Source organism: Aulonocara stuartgranti (genome assembly GCF_965226115.1).
Source record: "Aulonocara stuartgranti genome assembly, chromosome: 15".
In the NCBI taxonomy this organism is placed as follows: domain Eukaryota; kingdom Metazoa; phylum Chordata; class Actinopteri; order Cichliformes; family Cichlidae; genus Aulonocara; species Aulonocara stuartgranti.
Window position 1 is genome coordinate 15,558,519 of NC_138951.1, and position 23,934 is coordinate 15,582,452.

A 23,934-nucleotide genomic window follows, 5' to 3' on the forward strand; every position below is an offset into this window, starting at 1 on the left:
GTCTGCAGTTAGTTTTGCTTATTGGCTTAATTTTCATTTTTGCACTGGTTAGGTTTATCATTGTCTGGATTTCTGTTTGGTTGTGTGTTTATTCCTCAATATCAGTTGATCTGAATTCATCTCAAAGTGTAGATTCTGAGAGAACTAATATGAAGCTCTGGAGCTTTGTCAAGCCCAAACTGCTGGAACCCTGTTCTCTTTCCTTGCCAGTGTGCCTCTGCCGTGCGCAGTGAAAACATACAGAGGTGGAAGAGAAGATTATCGAATTAAATCGGCCACATTTTGGATTCGAATCTCCAGGTAGGCCGGGGCCTTTCTGTGTGGAGTTTGCGTGCTCTCCCTGTGCCTGTGTGGGCTTCCTCTGGCTTCCTCCCACAGCCCAAAGAAGTGCAGTGGTGAATCTAAAGTGGCCGTAGGTGTGAATGGAAGGTAGATAAAGAGCTTAAGTGCACAGCATAAAGTCCTGTATGAGTATATGTGAAATACGAATGTGGGCTTGTAGTATAAAGTGCTCTGAGTGGTCAATAACACTGAAAAAGCACAATATACATGCCAGCCCAGTAAGGATTCTGAGAAGTTTTCGATTTTACCTTATATAAGCAGTAATGAATGCGTGGATAGGCAAGTAACGCAACATAACTGTAGGACTGAATAGCCAGCATTTGAAGTTATGGACATTTAAGACAAACAGAAATACATCTTGGAAAAAAAAGATTTTTAATGACAGATCTGGAGGCCCAAAACATTTACTTGGATGTGATTGTAAAGAGGGAGGACTTCAGAATCTGTTCACACAAAGATGTCAGTCCATGGAAGCATCTGCCTTTGCCATTATTGAGGTAAACTACCAATAAAAAAAAATTACCTGGAAAAGAAATTATAAAAGGTACAGGAAAAGGAAAATGTTCAACTCGGTTTGCAGTGAAACAGTCGGAACTGCTCATCGGGAAGAGGTACACGCATCTTCTCTGGGTAAAGTCCTTGTAAAGGCTTGTCTCTGTATTTCCATGGTGTGCTCTGCTGCAGCTATACAACAGCGTACTGCTGATACAGGAGCTCCCGGATCTTATAGTAGTCGTCACACAGGCAGCCTTCCAGGCCAATGCGTCCGGCCTCCGTCTGGACAAAGAGAGCGCAAACATGCACAGGTCATCCACCAGGTCCTCACACAGCAAGCCTTCACCAGCCTTGTACATCACACCAGACCTTAAAAACAAGTGTGTTCCCCATTCCTTCCTACAAACTTGGATGAAAGCGTCTAATGAATCTGCATCAAGATTTTACAGTTAAACACCGCACTCCTTTACGAGTCTCGGCTCTCTTTGATTTCCTTTTCTGGGTTGCATCTATTTTAAGTTCTTGTCAATTATGCAGGTTGTTGTTAGTATCCTGGCTCACTCCTACTTTCTCTGTAGCTCTGAAGCTTTGCCTGTGTTTCTTATTTGCATCTTTTGGCTGAGGTGAGATGTTTTAATTTGCTGCTGGGGCTTTGGTAGCCTACTTACGCACGCTGTATTTGTTTCTCTTTGTGTGTAAACTACCATTTGGGGTATTTGTGCTTAAGTAAAGAAACGTTAAAGTACTCAATTTTTCAAGTCTGTCTTAGAAAAACAGTCAGGTACCTACAGAGTATCAACATTAAAACCAGTTTTCTTCCTCCTGTTCATGCAAATACACTTTAAGAGAAATCAGGAAGCAGATTTACAGCCTATTGCTTCCACCTGTTTTTCTCTACACCCCAGACTTTCCCATGACATATGAAATGACGTGCTCAGTGCACCGTAAGGAACTGCTCGGGATCCACAATCTATAATCAAACAAATGGACAAGCACAGTTTGTTGTAATTTTTTGTTAGTGTGTCTCATGCGATTAATTTTCAACTGTGCATCGCTGCATCCGATGGCTCAGAGTCTCATGTCACTATAGCCAAGAGTGTAAAGAGAAACGGTCTTTCAAACAGCATTTAAAACACAATTATTTGAAACACTGGCAGGTTTAATATGACTAATTGACTGGTTTTCTATCTATCTAGTATTCTTTCATGGGAAGGAAGGACACTTACTCTGCGGACGGCCACCATGTTGTTGCATACCAGCACTCCTCCCACAAACTCGGCCTGGATGCCCTCTCTCAGCAAGACTTGCTTGAAGTCAGACAGACGAGGCTCGTTGATAAACACAGACTGATGCCCTGAAATCTGAAGAGAGAGTGAAACAGGGTCAAACTTTTCCTACAAAGACTCCTTATTCACTCTTTTGGACGCAGACTATCACAATCACATCACGAGCCTTGGGAAAAGTTTTCTTTCAGGGATCATTTCTGCATCGTACGTTGGTCAAATGACATTAAAATGCCAAAATAAGTTTTATGCACTAATTGTAGCAGCTATTTGGGCCTAAAAGTCACATGCTGCTCATGTTGTTTCATTTGCCAAAACAATTTGCATTACTGCAAGGAAATGAGGCTACCTGTCAAAATGAGCAGCAGCAAAAACAAGCCTTACGATCACATATTCTCTCTGAGCTGAATCGAAACAAAGCGCCCTATTTAGCATTCGTTCCACCCTCTTTAGCTTTCTTCGCACTCAGAGGTGGGACCACTCACTCGTACAACATCACTGACCCATCTAAATGTTTGGGGCACACTGGGAAAAACAGACTGTGTTTGATCTCTCATTCAAAAATATCTAACAACTCTACAGCAGCAAAATAAACTTGAAAGTGAATATTTGAAAGTCCTCCACTCAAACACGTGTTTAGAACATGTGCAGAGCCTGACACTGGGAGACGAAGAGAAAAAGTTTAGAGCTGGAAGATATAAGCAGAATTTTGTGAGCTCACAATTAGGAGACTATCTCAGAGCAGCTAAAGATGGTTCATGAGAGTTGGCTGTAGCCCCTAGGCTTGAAAAGTAAAGTCAATGAAAACATGCCTTAAATGGCTATTGATCGACAGGGGGTTGAGAACTCTGTGTGAAAATTTGTCCACTCTTTTCTTTGATTTATGAGATCATAAATGTTTTTCTACTTGTTTATATGTTGTAAATTTCAAGTGTTCTTCAATAGAATGCGACAGTATTGCGACAGTTATTTTGCAGGCCAAAAAGTTCAGCATATTGGTGCGGCCGTGCATAGTCCTGATTTTTATGTGGCCCCTTGGGGGAAACCCCCTTCCAAAAAAACGATGAATAGATTAGAGTAGGGCTACTCTATGAGTCACATGTAACAATCAGTCTTAATCTAAGTATAATTTCTGTACAGCAAAACAGCTGTACAGAAATTTGCTGTTTTGCACAAGCCAAAATTAACATCTCATTTCACATCACTAGAAAACACAATAGCACATTGCTAACCAAGCTAGCTTGTGATATCTTGTCCAAATATGGGCATGGTTGGAGATGGAAAGAAAGTCAAACTTAAAGTTTTAAAAAGAAAAGTTAGAAATACATGGAAGATTGTCCAGCTTTTAAATACAGTGTGTGGATGCATTATGCAACATAAACCATCAAAAAGAACTGCAAAATCATTCAAGACAGCAAGATTTCTGCTCCCCACCTCGTTTGGTGGCAGTGGTTCCAGCGTGGGAATGACATCACTCTCTTCGGAAAACTCCTTCTCGTCCTCTCCGAACAAGTTCTTCATGGCTCGCTGTGCCGTGACTGCTATGTTGATGGGGTCAATGTCAAGATCGGGGGCGATGTCCATAGCCAGCTCGCTTTCTTCCGCCTCGTCTTTCACACCCTCCTCCAGTATCACGCCGGTATCCACCTTCACTACACGCATGTCCAGCACACCGTCAATCCACGCTAGCTCCGTGTCTTTGGCCTTGCAGAACTGCAGAGAGCTCACCAAGGAGTCTTTTAACCGCACCTTTACCAGGACAGAAAACAAGATAGTATGAAGACCCTGACGAGTCTTGGAAGGATTGCAACACAATACTTCATATTTAAGGTCATAAAACACATTTAAGCTATAAGATCAAATGCACCCATTACTAAATTTTGGGGGAAAAAGACAAATAAACACACTTTATTAAAAATATAATTACACAGGCCTTAAATGAAGCTAACCTGGTAGATGTGGGTTTCACTAGTGGCATCCACAGTTTCCTGCAGTTTAGGCGTGTAGACTTTGATGTCCTTGCTAAAAGCCTTGCAGGACTCTGCCAGGTCCAGACTGGCTTCTGGTGGCCCACGAACAATCACCAGCTGTCTGGGCTTCATCTGATTGATAATCTTCTTTATGGAGTCCCCGTCAGAGCGACCCTCGTAGTCTATGTACATGACCCTTGCTCTGTGAAGAAACAGAGATGAGGTCAAGCCTTTCAACACTACCCTTGCTAGGACAAGAACTGCGCCAGAGACTTGTTGACTACACATAACAATTTTCAGCATCATACAGGTTGATATTCAATCACGTGGAGGTGGATTCTACTGTACTGTTTGCCAATGGCCAGTTAAAATGGCTGAGAAAACACAGCCAAATTATCACAATGATCACTGACCTTATTTCAAGACTTTCTATGCTTGAGATGCATTTTGTGGGGACTACAGACAGATCCTGGTCCATAGGTTCATCTCCATTGGTCAAACCAGATTCTAATTTGCTCTTCTCCTCCTCTGTGGCTTGCAATTCAGGAACCAGAAACTCCTCTAGCCTTTAAAAGGTAACATTGGTTTTTATTATTATATTATCATTGATAAAAGTCAGAGTTTCACATTAGTGGCCTCCTGCATTCATCAGTCATCTGATGTTTTTGTGCATTAGTATCGAGTACCTGATGATTTCTCCATACTCGTCCCATTTGATTCTCTCCTCGTGTGTGGGGAACATTGGATATGACTTTTTGGCCTGTTTGAAGAAACTGCCTTTACGGCTGCCCTCGCCCTTCATCATCAAATCGTGGTGTTTGGTTTTTACTACAGCCGACTGATCCAGATCATCATCCATATCGCTCTCATCGCTGGAGTCCACATCCACCCTGCAAACCCATAAAATAAATATTAATTCTATACTTAAAAGTTTAATTTATCTAAGAGCAGACAACGTATTTTTGCTCGGTAGTAGAATATAAATGTTTGTCATAAACGTGTTATGACTCATCTCGCAGTTACAGATTTCCTTTTAAACAGCATGTTTGAGATTTGCAGTCTAGACCACAGTTTGCATTTGTGATGGCATTTTTTCCAAACCTAATTTGCTGTCGTACTCGTGAACTGACTGATGAAACGTTTTGTAACACCAAAAGCGTCACAGAGAAAATACATGCAACCCTTAAGCTACGAGTCATCTCATGTCTTTTTCTGTAGAAACTTACTCTTTTGCTTGTTCAAGTTTTTTAGCAGTTTCTTTCTTAAGTTTCTCCTTTTCCAGGTATTCTTCCAGCTCCTTGCCTTCGAGTTTTACTCTCTTCTTGACCTGTTGTAACAAGAAAAAGTGGCAAATGGATACGGTGTAAATGACAAACTGACACGTTTTGTTTCTTCCTAAGCCGGGTCTGCATATTAGCATCAGGAGCTTCCCATGGGGCAGATATCAACCCTCTGGTACAGCAAATCAACATTATGACTGCAGGCCTCACCTCCAGATCCAGCATCATTTCTCCAGGGTTGTCGATGAGGTAGCGAGCTAAGGTTCCAGGTGTGGTGCGGTACGTCAGGATGATGGAATTTTTTGCATTTTGACACCACTGGATAAAAAGTTCTCGAGAAAACCCTGACTCAAGGTCTGGTTGGCTGCAGAGCACCACCTTGGGGCTGGGTACTCGGGCCAGGTCTGCCAGACTGTGGCACAGGGTCAAATGTCGGAATTGGAACGGGTTGTTCCTCTTGTCCTCAAAACACCTCATGAGCTTGTCACTCATCCACTCCACCTAGAAAGGATCAGTGATTAATGAATTCAAGAATTATAACAAATATGTATTATTTGCTGTGCTCACTCTGTAACAAAATGAAAGTTTTGACTGGAAAAATCTGAATATTTCAATAGTTTCTCCGATGTGAAAAAAAACAAACAGTTAACAGTACCTGGGACTTTGAGAACTCCACTACATTGTAGCTAACATTGTTAAGCAGAGCGAGTGGGTAAGCTCCGAGCCCAGCATCCTTTGTCCTCCAAATCTGGTCCAGGAGCTGAGCCAGTTCCAGCACACGCCCAGCTGTATCTACGGCAATAAGGACATTGCCATCACCACGCAAGGTCTCCATCACATTGGCTGTGGAAGAACGGAAAAAGAGAATTACAAATGTACATAATAAAATCTGTAACCGTTAGAATATGGCAGTATGAACTCGCATATTATTGATGTAATAGTGTTAGTGTTAAAGCGCCCAGTGGCTATTAATACGTACTAAGTAGCTGCTCATCTCTTTGCTTACGACGTGGTTGTACATACGCCGCATTGAAGGAGTCTGTAATAAGTAAGGATGGACGGCTGAGGCTCTCCAGTGAGCAGCCATTGAGGTGGCTGGAGTACACAGAGAAAAAGAATGCATTAACAATGAGCCAAACTAAAAGCAATAAAATTTCATTTCACATTAACGTTTTCTTTGCTTACATTTCTCTCTTGTGGTTAAAGTCCACGGCGTAAACAATCTCCTCCTCCCCATCCTTCACAATTTTCCAAATAGTGCCTCCAATCATGTGACCGGCTGGAAGAGGAGTAATGGAAAGACCGTGCCCTTTTCCTGTCAGGTAAAAAAAAAATACATAAACAATTACATTGTTATATGTGGTGCATAAACAGGGAATAACACCTATTCTGCAAATAAAACACACCTTTCAAATTGACAATCTGAGAGTATTTCAGCTGCTGGATCTTATCAAAAGCAGCATCCACATCATCAAGTGTGAACAGTGTAAAATCTTCACTGTTGTTTCGGGACTACATGGAAAGAAAGAGAGAATTTAATAAAGTAATGGTAATCAAGCCAAAAAGAACCTCTGTTAATTAAATCATGCATTACCCATATCCCCTTCTTACCTGATACAGATCGTACATAAACATTTGCCCCATCTTGTAGACAGGAATTGTGGCATAGATAGTACAGTTCAGCCCCAGTTTGCCCACAGCGTATGGCAGGGCTCCCAAGTGTATGGGGTCGGGATGGGAGAGCAGCACAGCGTCGACCTGATGAACATGTCTGGAGAGGGGGAAAAAGAGCATTGCAGCAGGTTCAAGTCCCAGAAAAGTGGAGTGGTTTAATTCAAATCTTTATTCAATCGCACAGTCTCGTCTCACAAGATCAAAATTTCTTCTTTAAAGGAGAACAATACGCATTCACAAGGAGTTCAAACAGATAATAAAGCTTTACATTTTACAAGGGAAATATAGGCTTCTAGTGGCCTCTACTTTGAGGACAGTTTGCGATTCATTCAAGATTAGAAGGTGCACAGTTCCAGAAACAAAGCCAACTAACATGTGCACATGGGAAATATTTAAAGTTGTGTTTAATGCTTTCCCCCTCAACAAAGATGACATTTCATGAACTGCCCTGTACCCTTAATGATGAGTTTTGATACCTCAATACATATCAATAAAGACGTGACAACCACTGAAATAGTTTTGGGGTTTTTTCCAAGGGTAACTGAATAGGCAGAGACCACCCTCACCAATTTCTGATACAAACCCAGTCATTTTGCTCTATAAGCAAGAGCTTCAAGGGTTACTTCTGATACTCCTGGTGTTAAGATAGCTATTGTGTAAAAATCAATTTAGAGGTTTCCTGAGTTTGCACTAAAATAAGACTTTAAAAAACATTTTTTCTCTGCAAGTTACAATTCAACCACTGTCTCTGTAGCTGTTGTTATTAGATGTGAGAAGAGAGGAGAGTTTAGGTAGTTTGGAAGCCTCAAGAGTAGAGCTGTGCCTTTTATTTTTGACTCTATAGATGTTCATCCAACCGATACAGTTAGAAATGAGTATGAAATTCCTCATTGGTGATAAAGCACTATAATACACAGGGTTTTACAACTGGAGTGCTGATAGGGCAGTATGACTGTGTGTGTGTGTGTGTGTATATATATATATATATATATATATATATATACACACACACACACACACACACACACACACATACACACACATACATACATACACACGCATTTTGTCTCCAAACTGTTCAACTGGAACTGTCCTTCTAATCTAATTCTTTCGCCCAGTGAAAATCTTAACGTCTACAAAATTGCCATTAGAGTATTAATTAGATAATTCATGTTGTATATATGTATAGGAAACAGCAATAGAGCAAGAATTAGAAGACATACATTTATCCATGCTAATGAAAGCATAAACAAGCAAAGGACTAAATTTGGAAATCTCTCCATATATGTTAAACCATCTCCTTGTGCCTGATATTCTTCTACTACAAGATGAGACAGAAGAAGTACAAATTCAACATACATGTAAGTGAGGTACATTGGGTTTTTGATGTTAAGATTTCTTCGCAGATGACTTTCAGACTCAAACAAAACCTACATCCATCGTCTAATATGTGGTATGACAGAAACCAACAAACAGAACCATATAATCTGTGGACTAGAAGCTTTTTACTATAGTATTATAAATGATGGGCTACACCTGGACCCATCTAGAAAGAATGGCCAGGACAGAAATCTCTGGAGATCTACCTTTGGCAGCCCATACCCTGGGAGGGGTGACGGGCAGTAGTAGTATTATAAACTTTTTTTTATGTCAGTAAAAAAGTCGGCACAAGCTTTCTTTCCCCTACTTCACGGTGGGGAGGTCAGTCATCAATAAACCAGACTGCTGTGGGTGTACTGTTTAGTGAGTTCATAAAGGCACATTTACTTTTTGCTAAGAGTTTAAAAAAAATAGAAACATCAACTGTTTTTGAAAGACTGGCGGTATACCGACCTCTTCATAGCATCTATGATTTCCGTGGAGAAGTTCTCATCCCACCCGCAGTCCAAGAGGAAGCGGAATTCATCCACCTGCAGCAGGTAACAAAGGGCAGACTCCTCCAGAACCCCTGACACGGCTGTCAGCTTGATAATGGACGTCATGGTTCTTCAGTTGTCGAGCTGAAATATAAGATTTGTGCTTGCATGTTATCCTCACCACGAAACCTTTCCTACTAACTCTAAGGCCCGTGGCTCTTTATGTGTGAGTGCGACTCTGCGAAAAGTCATTCAATTTAATCAACAAAGAAAACAAACACAACCATGGTTGGAGTTTGCCATTAAAATCTGTGTGAGGCTAATAGCGTAATGTTGCACAATTTTAACCAGTGATGTATGCAGCTTACAGGCTGTAAGTAAATATAATGTAAACATAGTTTTGTCGCTAGCCACAGCTAGCTTAGAGTTGTTAGCAGATTGCCCAGCAAAGTGTATTTACAGTGCTAGCTAATGAGTGTAAATGAACTAACAAAGGAGCGTGCACCATACCATTAATTGTAAAATAATGGATTAGTCTTCTGGAATAAAAAACAACCTTTTTTTCTGTTATTCCCAAATTAAACCATTTTGGCTCGCGTTTTTGATAGCGGCAGACATACTTGCCGCTGCATCATGTGTGAGAGGGCAAAGGAGCATACCACAAATGGTGGTGTCGTTACTAAATAATTCTAAATCTCTTCTAAAACACTACATTTAGATTTTTTTCGAAAGGTATCTGAACACATCACCTTTAACATCATAGTTTCAGTGTTGGATCGTATCTAATATTCCACTACTTGTGCTTTGACATTAAAATGTATTATTTAAAAATATGAAACCACCTCGTCGTAAGTTTACAGTTGGTAGAATCCGATGTCCTTCGCTTGCTGAATGAGGAACTGAAGGCCGCGGCTGGTGTAAACAGAAGGTATTATTTTAGATATTAATATTACATTCATTATTCTTTTTTGGTCGAGCCAGTGCGTTTTAATGTGTTTGTTGTACTGACAATACAGTAACCAGTGCATCTTAGAAATAATCCTTAACTACATCTTAAAACATATTGCTAAGGCTAACTAGCTGACAGGCTAGCTAGCCAAGTGCCTCTCTCTAGGATACCAAAAGTTTGTGATGAACGATCTGCAGACTTACCGGATATTTAGTATTCAGCTTCATATATATATATATATATATATATATATATATATATATATATATATATATATATATATATATATGCTGTAATGTAATGCATGGCTACCATATGATAACTGAAGTGACCGTGGTCTGATGTGCATTTAATGAGGTTTGCCTGTCAAACCTCATTGAAGTGCATAAAGAAGTGTTGTAAATCATTGTCAAGGTGTACACATTCTTAGAATCTAAAGTAGGCGTTTAAAGACACTCGGTTGTTGTGCTTATTGTGCAAGAAAATGTCTGTCATTTTTAGTTGACAACATTAGCTAATTTTGTTTTCTAGAAGTTTTTTGCAGGTCCTCTAAATCTATGAACATGGGCTACCCCCAGAATACTACATGTTGCTAAACATTACAACGTCTCTTTTAATGGTTGGGACTCGCAGCATGATCAAAATAATGATGGTGGCACAATATAAAAAGCATTCTCCCTTTCCTGATCTTAGTTTAAAAAAAAAAAAATTGTTTCACTGAAATGTTTGAGATCAAACAAATTTTAACATTAGACAAAGATAACCCGAGTACATGCAAAATCTAAATCTGTGTAACTAAATGGAAAGAAATGGAATTAAAAGCAGAAAGCTGTCATTGCGTTCATTATTACTTTTAATAAGTCACTTCAGTTGTAAGTGATCTGATTTCCTACACTTTTAACAGTATTTCCCTTAATTTTATTTTAGTTAACTTTTACCCTTATTCATTTGAGAGCCTCATTTAAAATCATGATTTAATAACTGATTTGTTTATTTAACAGGGGTATCTATGTGGTGCCAGTGTATCAATGGTGTATCTTAAAAGAAAGCAATAAGATATTGCTATATTAGTATTTAGCCTTTCAAATAGCTTAAACAGAGATTAGGCTGTTCAGCAATAGTGGTAAATGTTCTTGTATCATTTATGCTTGTGCTTTCCTGTATCCATTCTTCTTATTATACAAATATGAATGCACAACTGCAATCATAAGTTTAATTTGGGAGTATAAAACCCATGCTCTTTTTCTTTTTAGGTAGGAACCATGGTGAACTTGGCAGCCTTTGCCCGCCAGTACTGGGCGCACATATTTGTCCCCACAGGCTTTGTCATTGGATGGTACCTTGACAAGCAACAGGACCAGAAGTTGACAGCTTTCAGAAACAAGAGTGCTTTGTACGGAAGGTAAGAACGAGTGACTGTTCACCAAATAAAAACAAAACAAACCCCTCAGGTTATTCTTGAATTTAAAGACAAGCTACTATGTTGACTTCATGGTGATGTTTGTCACTGTGTACACAATAGCCCATGGCCTGGAGTTATTAGTTTAGTGCATGGATATTTTCAATTGGGCAAAGTTATAAATACATGAAATCTGCAATTTCATAAAAAATCCACCTGTAAATTTTCCTAAAAAGCTAGTGCTATAAATCCTTAAGGTTACTTTGACTCCTATCTCCTTTTTTTTTCCTAAAAAAGGCTCAATTAATAACCAACTGCCTTCTATATCTATGCAAATCCACTTTAATAGATTACCATATAACACTTTTTGTTTCTACACTTTTCCACTTTCAGCCGATAACTCCAGTAGTGATCTTCTGGTGTAAAACTGTACTCATCCATCATTCTGTTCTGTGAAAGCCAAACATCTTACAAAACTTCAAATTTTTCTTCTTTTTATAGGGAACTGAAGCCTGGAGAGGAGGTGACCTGGAGGTAGACTGCTCTCTACTTGAAAGCCTGTGTGGTGTGAACGAATGGGTGTCCTCAAATCACAATATTTAAGAAGACTCCTGTACCTCTGTTTTTGAGTTGTATCAACCAATAATAAAGACGCCATTAATTGAAATCATTTGGTACTTGTTAATGATTCTGGTTGTACAAGACAAAAACGATATAAAATTTTTTATTTTTAGTTGAACAGCAAAATCACAAATGCATTATCCATTTCCAGTCGAGCTAATGAAGGCTACTTGGAGCAGACATGGTCTCCACTGAAGATCTTATTTTGTATAAAGTGATTTGATCTCTTCATGCAGTCACCATGATGGAAGAATCTAGTGCTACAGTGGTTCTGCAGTGTGGATAATCCCCTTCTCAAAAAGTAGTTCAGCCAAAGCAATCTGGGAAAAAGTAAAGGGAAAAACATGAGGATCAACCACTAATGAGAAACACAGGACTAAATAAGTGATTTCACTGTGCAGAAACCCCGTTTATACAGGTACCCATCTAAAACACTGAAGATAAGCTGCCACATACGAGACACCTTCTGCCAAAAACAAAACTAAACATAACAGAGTGTGTGAAGGTAATAATTACCCTGTCCTGCGCAGATTCACATGGGAGGCTTCCTACTGTCACAAAGCCGGGATATGAATGGATCAAAAACTCGACAGCATCTGTGTACTAAGAGGAAAAACAAGTCAACCCCATCATTAGCACAGTTTACGAGACCTGACATTTGATGACAAACACATCTACCAATCTTTACCTCTGGTTTTATTTCAAAACTCTTGAGCTGCTCTTTGTGGTAAACTCTGGAGTTGTCAGTGGTGTAGTAAAGATGAACCGCATCTCCGTCATTGCATAACCTGGCGATAAAGATTTACAAGACAAATGACAATGACACTTTTCTGCTTTAATTGGTAGCCTTAACATATAGTCAAAAAAATCTGTGTTACCGGGCACACTGAGCACGTAGAATTCTGATTTGAGTCTGGGTAGTGATGTGTACACCCACATCCTTTAATTGTCCACCTTCCCACCTTGTAGGTGCTCCTTTCACACTGGTGACCAGTTCATCTGTGGGTGATGGTATGAATTAGAATTAAAAGCAATATCGTGACATGCATCTCTTTAAAAAAAAAAACTATTGCAACAATTACAGCTCTCTCCATCACATACCTGGAGTGAGAGTGGGAGGAAGGCAGTCATGAATGAAATCTTTAGCCTTCTGATCAACAGCAGCATCCAGTGGTGCGTAATTTGTTAGCCTCTTCATCAGATTATCGATACGAGAGAAGAACTTTGCCCTGCGCGGGTCTTCCTACACAAGGATAAGTTTTGTCTTTAGCTAGTAATTGGGAGTAAATGAGGACAACACCTGAAAAGTTGGTAAAAATCACTTCATTTAAATACCTTGTCGGAGTTCTGTACTCCCATGTACGTCAGGTAGTCCAGAGGTAAACCCCGTCTAAACTCCACGTCCTCCTCCATTGCTACTTCCAATGCTGCTGGGACCAGCTGAAAAAAAAAGAGCAGTAAATTATGAATACCCCTTTGTAAGTATAACTGTCTTAGGCAATCCTTAGGTTAAGAAAGACAGGTGATGTATGAACCGTCAGCGAAATACTCTCCACCAGAAATCATTAGTATCATCTGTCAGCAGGAAAGACTGCTTTGATTATTACTCTTCACCTGCAATGCAAAACCACTTCATGCTGGATGCAAGATTTATACCCTTTTGCTCACTACTGGCACTGGTACTGGTTTCAGAGTCCGGCCGTTGTCTTCATCTGCATGCATCACAGGGGGAAACAGGGAGGTTTTTTTTTACCTTTTGCAGCAGATCTCCCCAGCTGTTCTTCTGGTAAGAGGAGATGGTGATGTGCAGAGAGTGTGCATCTGGTAGGCAGTTGCCTTGATGGATAAAACCTCGAGGGAAGTAGATGAGATCTCCGGCTTCTACCACCACATCTAGGATCGGCTTACCAATGTCTGCCTGGTCGAAGTTTGCTGAAGAGAAATCACAAAGCAGACACCCCTGAGCATTAATTATATTTATTTATAATTCTGTTTTCCAAGCAAGAGAGACCATTTTATTTCCACAAATCAGTAATTTATCAATCAATCAATCAAGCTTTATTTGTCACAAGCAAGTTGCCCTGCAGTGAAAATGGGACCCCCCCCCCGACCTTACACACATAACACAGACATCACATGGGGTTACAAGTTGAGTGATGAGTTGAGGGATGAGTGAGTGCTTATCAGTGTAAGTGTATGTGTGTGCGTGTCCATAGTTCAGCTGAGACAGTGTCCTTTGCCCTATCAGGCTAAGTAAACAGTCCTCCAGCCAATCCAGGTGGCCTTGCATGGGATGGGAAGAATAGTCATCACACAGTCGTTATCAGGGAGTGATTATTCGGGTCCAGCCTTGGGCCTGCAGCTGGCACCATGGTGGTGTCTGCATTACTATGTTGATTTTGTTGATTTTCCATGCGAGCAGCCCAGGATAATTTCAAGCTGTTCTTTAACACTCCGACACTGGTCTCTCAATCTCCTGTTGGAGAGCCGCGAGCCTCCCCATGATGGTATCAAACTTCTGTTAGGTGGTGTTGTCATTCTTTTGATTCTGAGACCCCACAACTGCAGTGATCCGTTCCGCGATGTGTTCCAACTGTCGCTCAAGGGTCTCATTTTGAGCAGGCCTCTCTCTGATGTATCCCCCCCATACGCTCAATGGTGTTGTTTTGAGCCTTCACAGCAGCTGTAAGCGTCTCCAAGGTGTTAACCATGCTGCGTTCGTTGTGAGAGGTCGCGCCTCGTCCCATCGCTTCAATTCCAGCGGGCAGCCTTGGGGGGGTTTGAACAGCCGGTTCCGCTCTCTTATTTCTCCGATAAACCAGGGCCAAGCCAGCTCCGATCAGCAAGAACCCTGTTATCATGGTTCCGAATAGGTAGATACAGTGGGGCAAAAAAGTATTTAGTCAGCCACCGATTGTGCAAGTTCCCCCACTTAAAATGATGACAGAGGTCAGTAATTTGCACCAGAGGTACACTTCAACTGTGAGAGACAGAATGTGAAAAAAAAATCCATGAATTCACATGGTAGGATTTGTAAAGAATTTATTCGTAAATTAGGGTGGAAAATAAGTATTTGGTCACCTCAAACAAGGAAAATCTCTGGCTCTCACAGACCTGTAACGTCTTCTGTAAGAAGCTTTTCTGTCCCCCACTCGTTACCTGTATGAATGGCACCTGTTTGAACTCATCATCTATATAAAAGACACCTGTCCACAGCCTCAAACAGTCAGACTCCAAACTCCGCCATGGCCAAGACCAAAGAGCTTTCGAAGGACACCAGGAAAAGTATTGTAGACCTGCACTAGACTGGGAAGAGTGAATCTACAATAGGCAAGCAGCTTGGTGTGAAAAAATCAACTGTGGGAGCAATCATCAGAAAATGGAAGACATACAAGACCACTGATAATCTCCCTCGATCTGGGGCTCCACGCAAGATCTCATCCCGTGGGGTCAAAATGATCATGAGAACGGTGAGCAAAGATCCCAGAACCACACGGGGGGACCTGATGAATGACCTGCAGAGAGCTGGGACCAAAGTAACAAAGGTCACCATCAGTAACACACTACAACGGCAGGGAATCAAATCCCGCAGTGCCAGACGTGTTCCGCTGCTGAAGCCAGTGCATGTCCAGGCCCGTCTGAAGTTTGCCAGAGAGCACATGGATGATACAGCAAAGGATTGGGAGAATGTCATGTGGTCAGATGAAACCAAAGTAGAACTTTTTGGTATAAACTCAACTCGTCGTGTTTGGAGGAAGAAGAATACTGAGTTGCATCCCAAGAACACCATACCTACTGTGAAGCATGGGGGTGGAAACATCATGCTATGGGGCTGTTTTTCTGCCAAGGGGACAGGACGACTGATCCGTGTTAAGGACAGAATGAATGGGGCCATGTATCGTGAGATTTTGAGCCAAAACCTCCTTCCATCAGTGAGAACTTTGAAGATGAAACGAGGCTGGGTCTTCCAACATGACAATGATCCAAAACACACCGCCCGGGCAACAAAGGAGTGGCTCCGTAAGAAGCATTTGAAAGTCCTGGAGTGGCCTAGCCAGTCTCCAGACCTCAACCCCATAGAAAATCTGTGGCGGGAGTTGAAAGTCCGTGTTGCTCGGCGACAGCCCCAAAACATCACTGCTCTCGAGAAGATCTGCATGGAGGAATGGGCCAAAATACCAGCTACTGTGTGTGCAAACCTGGTAAAGACCTATAGTAAACGTTTGACCTCTGTTATTGCCAACAAAGGTTATGTTACAAAGTATTGAGTTGTATTTTTGTTATTGACCAAATACTTATTTTCCACCCTGATTTACGAATAAATTCTTTACAAATCCTACCATGTGGATTCATGGATTTCTTTTTCACATTCTGTCTCTCACAGTTGAAGTGTACCTCTGGTGCAAATTACTGACCTCTGTCATCATTTTAGGTGGGGGAACTTGCACAATCGGTGGCTGACTAAATACTTTTTTGCCCCACTGTATCTTCAGCGTCCTCGATCGACAGTCCCGCCAGGCACATGACCCTCCAGTTCTGCCACCCGTCCATCGTGTATCCGGCAGGGAAAGTCCCGCCAGGGCACTCGGGCTCTCCCGAGCCCAGACTTTTCGTTGAGAAAAGGGTGTCAATAGCATTCAGAGACCATTTGATCAAATCCATAATTCTCTTTTAGGTTTTAGAGAACGACAGTGAGAGACTGTTCCAGGGAAAGTAATGCACACAAGACAAGACAAGGACATAGAGGCTAAGCAGGGAAGATAAGGGGAAGGAGGAGAGGAGGAAAAGTGCGACCGCCTTCGCTGAGAGCCAAAGTCTGTTTCAGGGCTAGCAAATCTTTACATATTCATGCATTTTCTCCATGTATAATAATGTTTACATATTATGATTAGAAACTGTTTGTAATTTTTTTAAATTTATTTGTAAGTGACACCACAAGACATGAAATATTTCTTTTTCTGCCCTCCTTTATCAAACCCACTCCACCATCATTCTCTTACTTTTAATTACAAGTGCTTTTTACAAAGTACCCATTCCCCTGCTGCCCCAGGATCCCATGAGGTTCAGACCCAAAGGCATCAAATAATTATGCTAATAAAACGCAACCGTTAAAAACTACTAAGACGATTAGTTTTGTTTTTACTCACGACTCGAAAGCACGGGCAAGACCTCATCGTCTGATCTAAAAAAAAAAAAAAGACAAAAATGAAAGAGTTAAAATTTTATATATATATATATATATATATATATATATATATATAAAATAAACAAATTAAAAACCACATATGCAAACTGACTTAATTTATTATTGTTTTAATTGGTCTGAAGGTTCAATAAACACCCCAGTTTCACAAAAATGAGAATTTTCTGCCAATTATTTTATGGTTCAGGCTTTGCTGGGTTCAATCAACACTGATTTGGATGCTTAAGTAGTTTTGTATAAAACTTTAGTCCATCATGACCCACATACTATAAATAAGTCTGTTATGCAAGTTTGCTGATTTAAAACATTTGCAGAGGTTTACTAATGTAATGACATCACATAATGTGCACTTTAAAATTGTGGTGCTCTTTTTTGAAAGTTTCCCTGCCCTTTTTCACCTTGGGCTGTACACTCGCCAGTGTTTCTTCCCCTCCAGCTGAACCACAAAGGCTTCAATGTCATCATAATGTGGAGCAAATCCTTGTGTGCCAGGTGGTGTCAGGTATCTGGTTGAAGAAAAGGCATACACAGATCAAGACCAAAACAAATGGAGTATTCCCCAATGTGACCGATTTTTGCCCCAAATACTTACATATTGGCTCCCGCCATGCTGCCAAACTGCTCTTGGAGGATGGACAGCACGTTCCACACCGTGGAGGAGAAAGCCTGAGGATTCAGCATGCGGAGGGAGCAGCCACTCTGGGAATTGAGACACCAAGATGACTACTAATCTGCAGCACAGAGCAGATGGCGCACTGATGCAGCTAATGGAATGACTTCTATCATGCGGCAATGAAAAATATTCAAATTAAAATATTACTTAGTACATAAATATACATCTGATTTTTCTCTTAATGAAGGTGGTCCCAGAAAATATGAAAATGAGGATAAGCTTTAATGATCCCCACAGAGAAAGTGAATGCAGCTAATTTGCATCAAAGGGCCCAATTATTAGGAAAGTAATCAGGACATTAAAAATGCAGAAATCACTGAAATCTTGCTTTAGACATAATCATAAATCAGCAGCCTGCAGCACTGTGTCCCCACCTTATAGAAGTCCCACGCAGTGTATGGGAGCACTCTCCCTGGAGGATTGTGAGTCTCTCTCTTGCCATTAGTGTAACTTGTGACATCCAGGTTCACTCCATACTGAACATCTTCCTTAAATATTAAAAAAGTCAACAAATATTCAGGACCTTTATTCCTTATTTATACTAACAAATATGACCAAACTGCTCTGGACGATTATTAGTCTGCACAATTAGAGCAGGGTTGTCTCTAATTTTACATGGCGGCTACATACAGTCGACCAGTGAAACGCCCCTTTCTATCAGTGTAAAGAAGTTTAACTAGACACTTAATCCCTGAGATATCTTAATTACTTTGGTAATGTGAATGGCTGTGGCGGAGGTCTTCATCAATAGGAAAAGCTGTAAAACTTCAGAAAAATACAGTTAAAAGCCCAAAATTTATGTCCGACTTCACGTGTTCCAAAACTGTCCAGTGGGCCAGATTTGCCTTTGACGGGCCAAATTGACATCCCCGAATTAGAGGTTTAAAAAAGGTGCCAGTTTGGTTAAAACATTTGTGAGACTTCCAGTAACAGATTACAATCCTTAAAAGTGCCAATAAAGCCTGCCATCCATCATGTCCCCTGATAAACACAGATGGGGAGATTATGTCTTCTGTTTATCCACCCATTCTCCAAACATTTCAAGTACTTGGTTCCACTTGCACCTTCCCTTGACTCACCTGGTGCTAATTCAATGTTTTGAAAAAGAAAAAGCGCAGTATCCATTTTTAACTAAGTTTAAGACTTAGTTTCAGGTTTCTTACCTCTCTGAAAATGCGATCGAGCTCTGCTGTGGAGAACAGTCCCTTGTAGTAATCAGGATTCTTACGTTGGACAAAGATGGGCTTTTTTTCCCATATTTCCCTGAGGAAAGAGGGAAATGTATCAATACCCAAGACCTGTACTAAGGAGCATGATTTAAGTTAGTTGGTTAACCCTGGGGTTTGAGTATTGCTGCAGCAGTTCATTTCTCAGACAGGTCACTTATGCTGCAGACCTAACCTGCTCCAGAGCAGTTTATGTTCAAGATTAAAGATCAACATGTATAAAAATCACTGGCTAATGGCCAATCAGGTCTCTGGAAAATGATATCACCACTCCCAGAAGATCCCCCAGACTACTGAGCATGAATAATAACGTTTTAACAGTGTCTAAAGTCTTTGGACTTTCCCTGATGAGCATCAGAAAGAAATAGATTCTCAGGCACAGCTTTCCTCCTTTCCTCCCCTATTAGCTTCAAACTGTTTTATTGTTTTGTGAGCATTAATACATGGTCCTAAAACAAGGCCCCTGTTTGTGCTTGTGGACCTTATCACATGTAAATGACGTAAATGAAAAGTGAGGTAAAGTAACTGAAGGAGCAGAATATTAAAGTGTGTACTAAAAGTTACTGGGTGTCAATAAAGGTTGAGAGAGAGAGCGAGAGAGCGAGAGAGCGAGAGATAGATAGATAGATAGATAGATAGATAGATAGATAGATAGATAGATAGATAGATAGATAGATAGATAGATAGAGCTTCGAAATAAGGAGTGCCAGCTGTTTGTACCTGAAAAACATCTTGTCAGGAATGGGGGTGATGAGCCACTGGAACAGCTTGCTCGCTCTCTCCCTGCTGTTGTTGACTTTTGCCAGGTCTGCCAGCAGAGTCTCGAGAGGCTCAGCGCTCACACACTCCACCGTCACCTGATTCTGACAAACACACACTCTATTAGGCCTTACACGTTTTTGAAATTCAGAAGACATTAAACCTCTATATTTACACTAGCAGGTAAACACACTCACGTGCGGAACTTCCTTCTGATTCTCCTCTTTTTGTGACGGCTTGTGAAGCTTCTTTCGCATCTTCTTCCTCTCAGCTTTTGCTTGAACTTTGACTTTGAGCTTAAAGGCTGCATTGTCCTTTTTCTTTTTCTTCTTAACTTCCGCCTATAAAAACAGAGAGGTTAAAACAATGCCCAGAAGACAGACGTGTGCAGATAAAGAGGAGAGGGCTGGAGTCAGTGCTGCTCCTCGTGCAGCAGTCAGACACTCAGTCTTTGGTTTTACGTGTGTGTACCTGCATTGGAGGCTTCTTAGCCGGAGGAGGCTGGTCCGGTTTTACATTTTGATACAAGGCAAAAGCTGACATGTGTTTGCTCTCCATTTCACACCCGATGTACCACCAACCCACGACTTCTACACATGCTCCTGTGCGCCACTCCTTCTTCTACGAATGTTGTGTCGATTTGTTCTCTAACGGACTCTTTACCGCCACCTACAGACGTGTGCTTGATTTGACCTGATTCAATTTATTTCAATTTCTCCTCTTCTCCTTGTTCTTCGTCTTCTCAAGTAAACCAGTGTGAATTTAAAAATAATTAAAACTGTTTATTGTAAAAAAAAATTTGTTGTACAGCAATATGATGGCAGGAAAATAATCAAAAAAATTACCAAAAACAAAAAGGTTTTTCCCAAAAGATAATGAAGCAACAGAGAAAGGCTAATGTTTTTTCTTTATTTTTTATTTTTTATAACGTTCTACATTGTTGATAGATACTGAAGACATCAAATATATGAAGCAAAATATATGGAATTATGCAGCAAATACAAAATAGATTAGTAACTCAAATATGTCTTATATTTTTGACTCCTCAAAGTAGCCATCCTTTGCTTTGTTGCCTTGGTCTTCTCTCATTGAGCTTCATGATGTAGTCACCTAAAATGGTTTTCACTTCATAGGTGGGCCTTTTCACCCACTTTGGATGTTATCATTCTATTCAGTGGGCGTTATTAGGAAAAATCAGTCCCATAGATATGGGCCAGTAGGGGCCTTCTACACCTGCTAGTTTGTTCAGAAGTGTTCTCAGGGTTCATTTGTGGAATTTCTTTCCTTTTTAATGGGGTTGGGACCATCAGTTCTGTTGTGCAGAAGTCAGATTGGTACACAGCTGACAGTCCTTATTTGACTTTATGATACCTAAATAGACCCACATTGAAGGCTCAATAGGTAATGGACAAAGTCACATACAACAGTGATAAAATAGCTTAATAAAAAAATTAAACAAGAAAAAGAATGAAGGCAAATAATTGCTAATTAATGAACTCGTCAGTTGAACAATTAATTAACTATAGGCCAACTATAGCCAACTATAAGCCACTTCACCGTTCACCTGTTAGAAGACATCTGTTTTTTATGGTCCATAATGCCGGCACCAGGTGGCGCAGTTTCACTGCATTTCCAGCGTTTGACGGCACCGTAGCATCGACACAGTTTCCCATAATGCTTTGCTGCGTGCGGTCGGCGCTGTTTGTCCAGCCGTCGTTCCAACAGTGCAGCTTTTAATGGTGCTGGAAGCGGTGCGAGATGAAAATGCTGCAACACCGCAGGCTTGTCTTGAGACTGTAGACCTGCAGATTCAGCACACGGAGATTTCTGCGGTGTGTCAGATATTCCTGGCGCCTTTCACTCAGTTTTTTAGGACATCTTGGACTCCTCTATCCCGGTGAGTTGTAGCCGCTGAAGCTAACATCAGTCTGCCAGTGTAGTACAGAGCAAATGCGTTTTGTTGTGACCACTGCTGGCTAGCACGCTAGCTAGTTGGAGAGATGAGATTTGTAGCCCCTTGTGTGGTTCCCTGCAATCCCCTGGCCATCTTTAATATGTCCTCCCGTCCTCGTTGGTTCCTAGATGTGAATTTTCAAAGTCCCGAAAGGTAGTTGAGTGGATTTCTGTAGCCCCTGCTAGTCGTGAGTATGTTTTGCTTTGATCTCGGCACACAGCCGGTGTATTCGAGGCTTTGCTGTAATGTTGTCTGAATATGACCCACCTGGGCTGCCCCGAAAAAATTTCGATCTTTAATATTTGAATCCCCGTTTTTTTTTTTATTGTCACCTGCAAAACCTGCGCCACTTTTATGGCGTGTAGATTGTCACAAATGTCGCTGTCAGTTCAACATCGAGCTGCTTGTCAGTCGTGATAATTTATATTCATGTTTCATGTTAATATACTGACGACAGTTTCAGCATCTCACCGGTCATCGTTTACACACCAATAATAAATAATAATTTGCTTTTATAATAGGCAGTCAATTATAATGACATTTTTTAGTTTTAACACAACGATTGGAAAAGTTTAAAAATGGCTTTAAGTCATGGACTGCATCTTAACCACTTAATCAGTTGGCTTTTTTCTCCTTTTTAGATATTATTTTCAGTGACTTTATCTCCTGGCTGTTCCACCCCATTAACTAGTATTGATTCCCATAATATGAGTAAATTCAAATTCAAATTCAAATTTTATTTGTCACGTACACAGTCATACACAGTACGATATGTAGTGAAATGCTTGGACAACTGCTCGTGACCTAAAGAAAACAAAAAAGGAAAAGGCTATGAATAAGATAGGAAATAAATATGAAAAATTAATGTGCTGCCTTGTGTTTTTTGACTAAACTCAGCATTCGTTACTCAGTTGCCATCTATCATCTCGTTTATATAAACGAGGGTAGACCGAAAATTACGTAAACTCGCCAGATAACCACAAAATTAAACTGAGCTCAAACAAAAAACTGGACGTGATTGTTTAAGACTGAGTGCATGAAACTTTTTAAAAGCAGTGAGGGAGTTTTCCAGAGTATTGTCTTACACTCAGTGGCATCTTCTTTTGTTACACCTTTCTAGTACCAGGTTGGACCCGCCTTTGCTTTCTGAACGATTAATTCTTTGTGGCATGGATTTAACAAGATGAGGAAAACATTCGGGAGTAATTTCGGTCCTTATTGAAGTAATAGCATCACACAGTTACTGCAGATTTGTCGACTGCACATGTGGGGGTTATTTGAGTACAGTAAATTCATTGTTGTGTTTAAGCACTTTGAGATGATTTGATCTATGTAGGAAGACTGTTATCCTGCCGGAGGGCAGGGATGGACACTGTGAGCAACAATACTCTGGTACACTGTGGCATGTAAACGATGATCTGTTGGTACTAAGGCAACCAGAGTGTGACAGTGTTCCATTATACAACCAGCAGCATCAACCATTGATAAAAGGCAGAAAAGATCCAAGCTTTCATGTTGTTTACTCCAAATTTTGTCTCTATCACCTGAAAATCACAGCAGAAATGGAGACCAGGACCAGGTAATGTTTTCCCAGTCAGAGAATTGCAAAAAAAGTGAAGTTATTTACATGCTTGGTTTGACCTTCAGCGTGCCTAAATGTCTGAATGCAACGAGGTGCTGTCATGTAATTAACTAATTAGATATTTGCATTTATGAGTGGTTGTACCTAACGAAGTGGCCAGTGAGTGTAAGCCCACTCTGAGTGAGCTCTTTGCAGATGTGGAATATAAAGCCCTGTAGCTGATATTAAGGCAAGGCTTGGCATGTTTTTGGGAAGCCTTAGGTTTCTGCCTGGGGCAGTGCTTTTAAAGCATGTTTCTATAACCAGCGAACCAGTTTTCACTCACATGTCTTTGCCCAAGGTCTCCACTTAATAGCTGCTGTATCAGAGTTGTAGAGCTGTAGCTGTGAGGTTAATTCATTTGTGCCTTTAATGAATTGCATTATCAGATTATACCTTTTGTTTACTTTTACGTTTAAGTCAGTAGATCATATTTAAAAGACAAATGAGTTTGAGTACATGTCATATTTGTCCTTGACACTTGGTGAAAGCTGCTGAATACACTCTGATTCTGAAAGAAGAGTGCAGGGAAATTGGCTTCTGTGAACACTGCACCTGGAGCTTATGTACTTTCCCCTATCTTAAAACCAATATTGATAATCGTGTCTGTATTTGTCATGTGTTATTAG

General features: G+C 40.7%; 3 protein-coding genes across 3 annotated transcripts in view; 1 reads left to right on the top strand and 2 right to left on the bottom strand.

The window, feature by feature from the left end:
* Positions 1 to 901: 901 nt before the first annotated feature.
* cpsf2 (cleavage and polyadenylation specific factor 2) lies at positions 902 to 9,565 on the bottom strand. Its single transcript, XM_082506303.1, has 15 exons — positions 9,411 to 9,565; positions 8,878 to 9,044; positions 6,982 to 7,141; positions 6,777 to 6,882; positions 6,556 to 6,685; positions 6,350 to 6,465; positions 6,026 to 6,213; positions 5,581 to 5,871; positions 5,317 to 5,417; positions 4,777 to 4,980; positions 4,504 to 4,656; positions 4,070 to 4,292; positions 3,555 to 3,869; positions 2,064 to 2,198; positions 902 to 1,119 (listed from the first exon to the last, which is right to left on the bottom strand). Exons 2-15 carry the CDS (start codon positions 9,024 to 9,026, stop codon positions 1,027 to 1,029), a joined length of 2,364 nt encoding a protein of 787 aa, XP_082362429.1. The 5' UTR covers positions 9,027 to 9,044; positions 9,411 to 9,565; the 3' UTR covers positions 902 to 1,026.
* A 2,391-nt stretch (positions 9,566 to 11,956) lies between these two features.
* On the bottom strand, positions 11,957 to 20,372 carry riox1 (ribosomal oxygenase 1). Its single transcript, XM_082506315.1, has 15 exons — positions 20,202 to 20,372; positions 19,928 to 20,071; positions 19,692 to 19,834; positions 18,909 to 19,008; positions 18,120 to 18,233; positions 17,665 to 17,771; positions 17,471 to 17,578; positions 17,017 to 17,051; positions 13,623 to 13,801; positions 13,205 to 13,309; positions 12,971 to 13,112; positions 12,748 to 12,868; positions 12,558 to 12,657; positions 12,386 to 12,472; positions 11,957 to 12,189 (listed from the first exon to the last, which is right to left on the bottom strand). Exons 1-15 carry the CDS (start codon positions 20,286 to 20,288, stop codon positions 12,130 to 12,132), a joined length of 1,632 nt encoding a protein of 543 aa, XP_082362441.1. The 5' UTR covers positions 20,289 to 20,372; the 3' UTR covers positions 11,957 to 12,129.
* Positions 20,373 to 21,328: 956 nt separating this feature from the next.
* extl3 (exostosin-like glycosyltransferase 3) overlaps positions 21,329 to 23,934 on the top strand; it is a 38,881-nt gene continuing 36,275 nt past the window's right edge. Inside the window, exon 1 of the mRNA XM_082506282.1 lies at positions 21,329 to 21,627. The gene's annotated coding sequence lies outside the window, so the exon portion shown is untranslated. The remainder of the gene's footprint in view (positions 21,628 to 23,934) is intronic.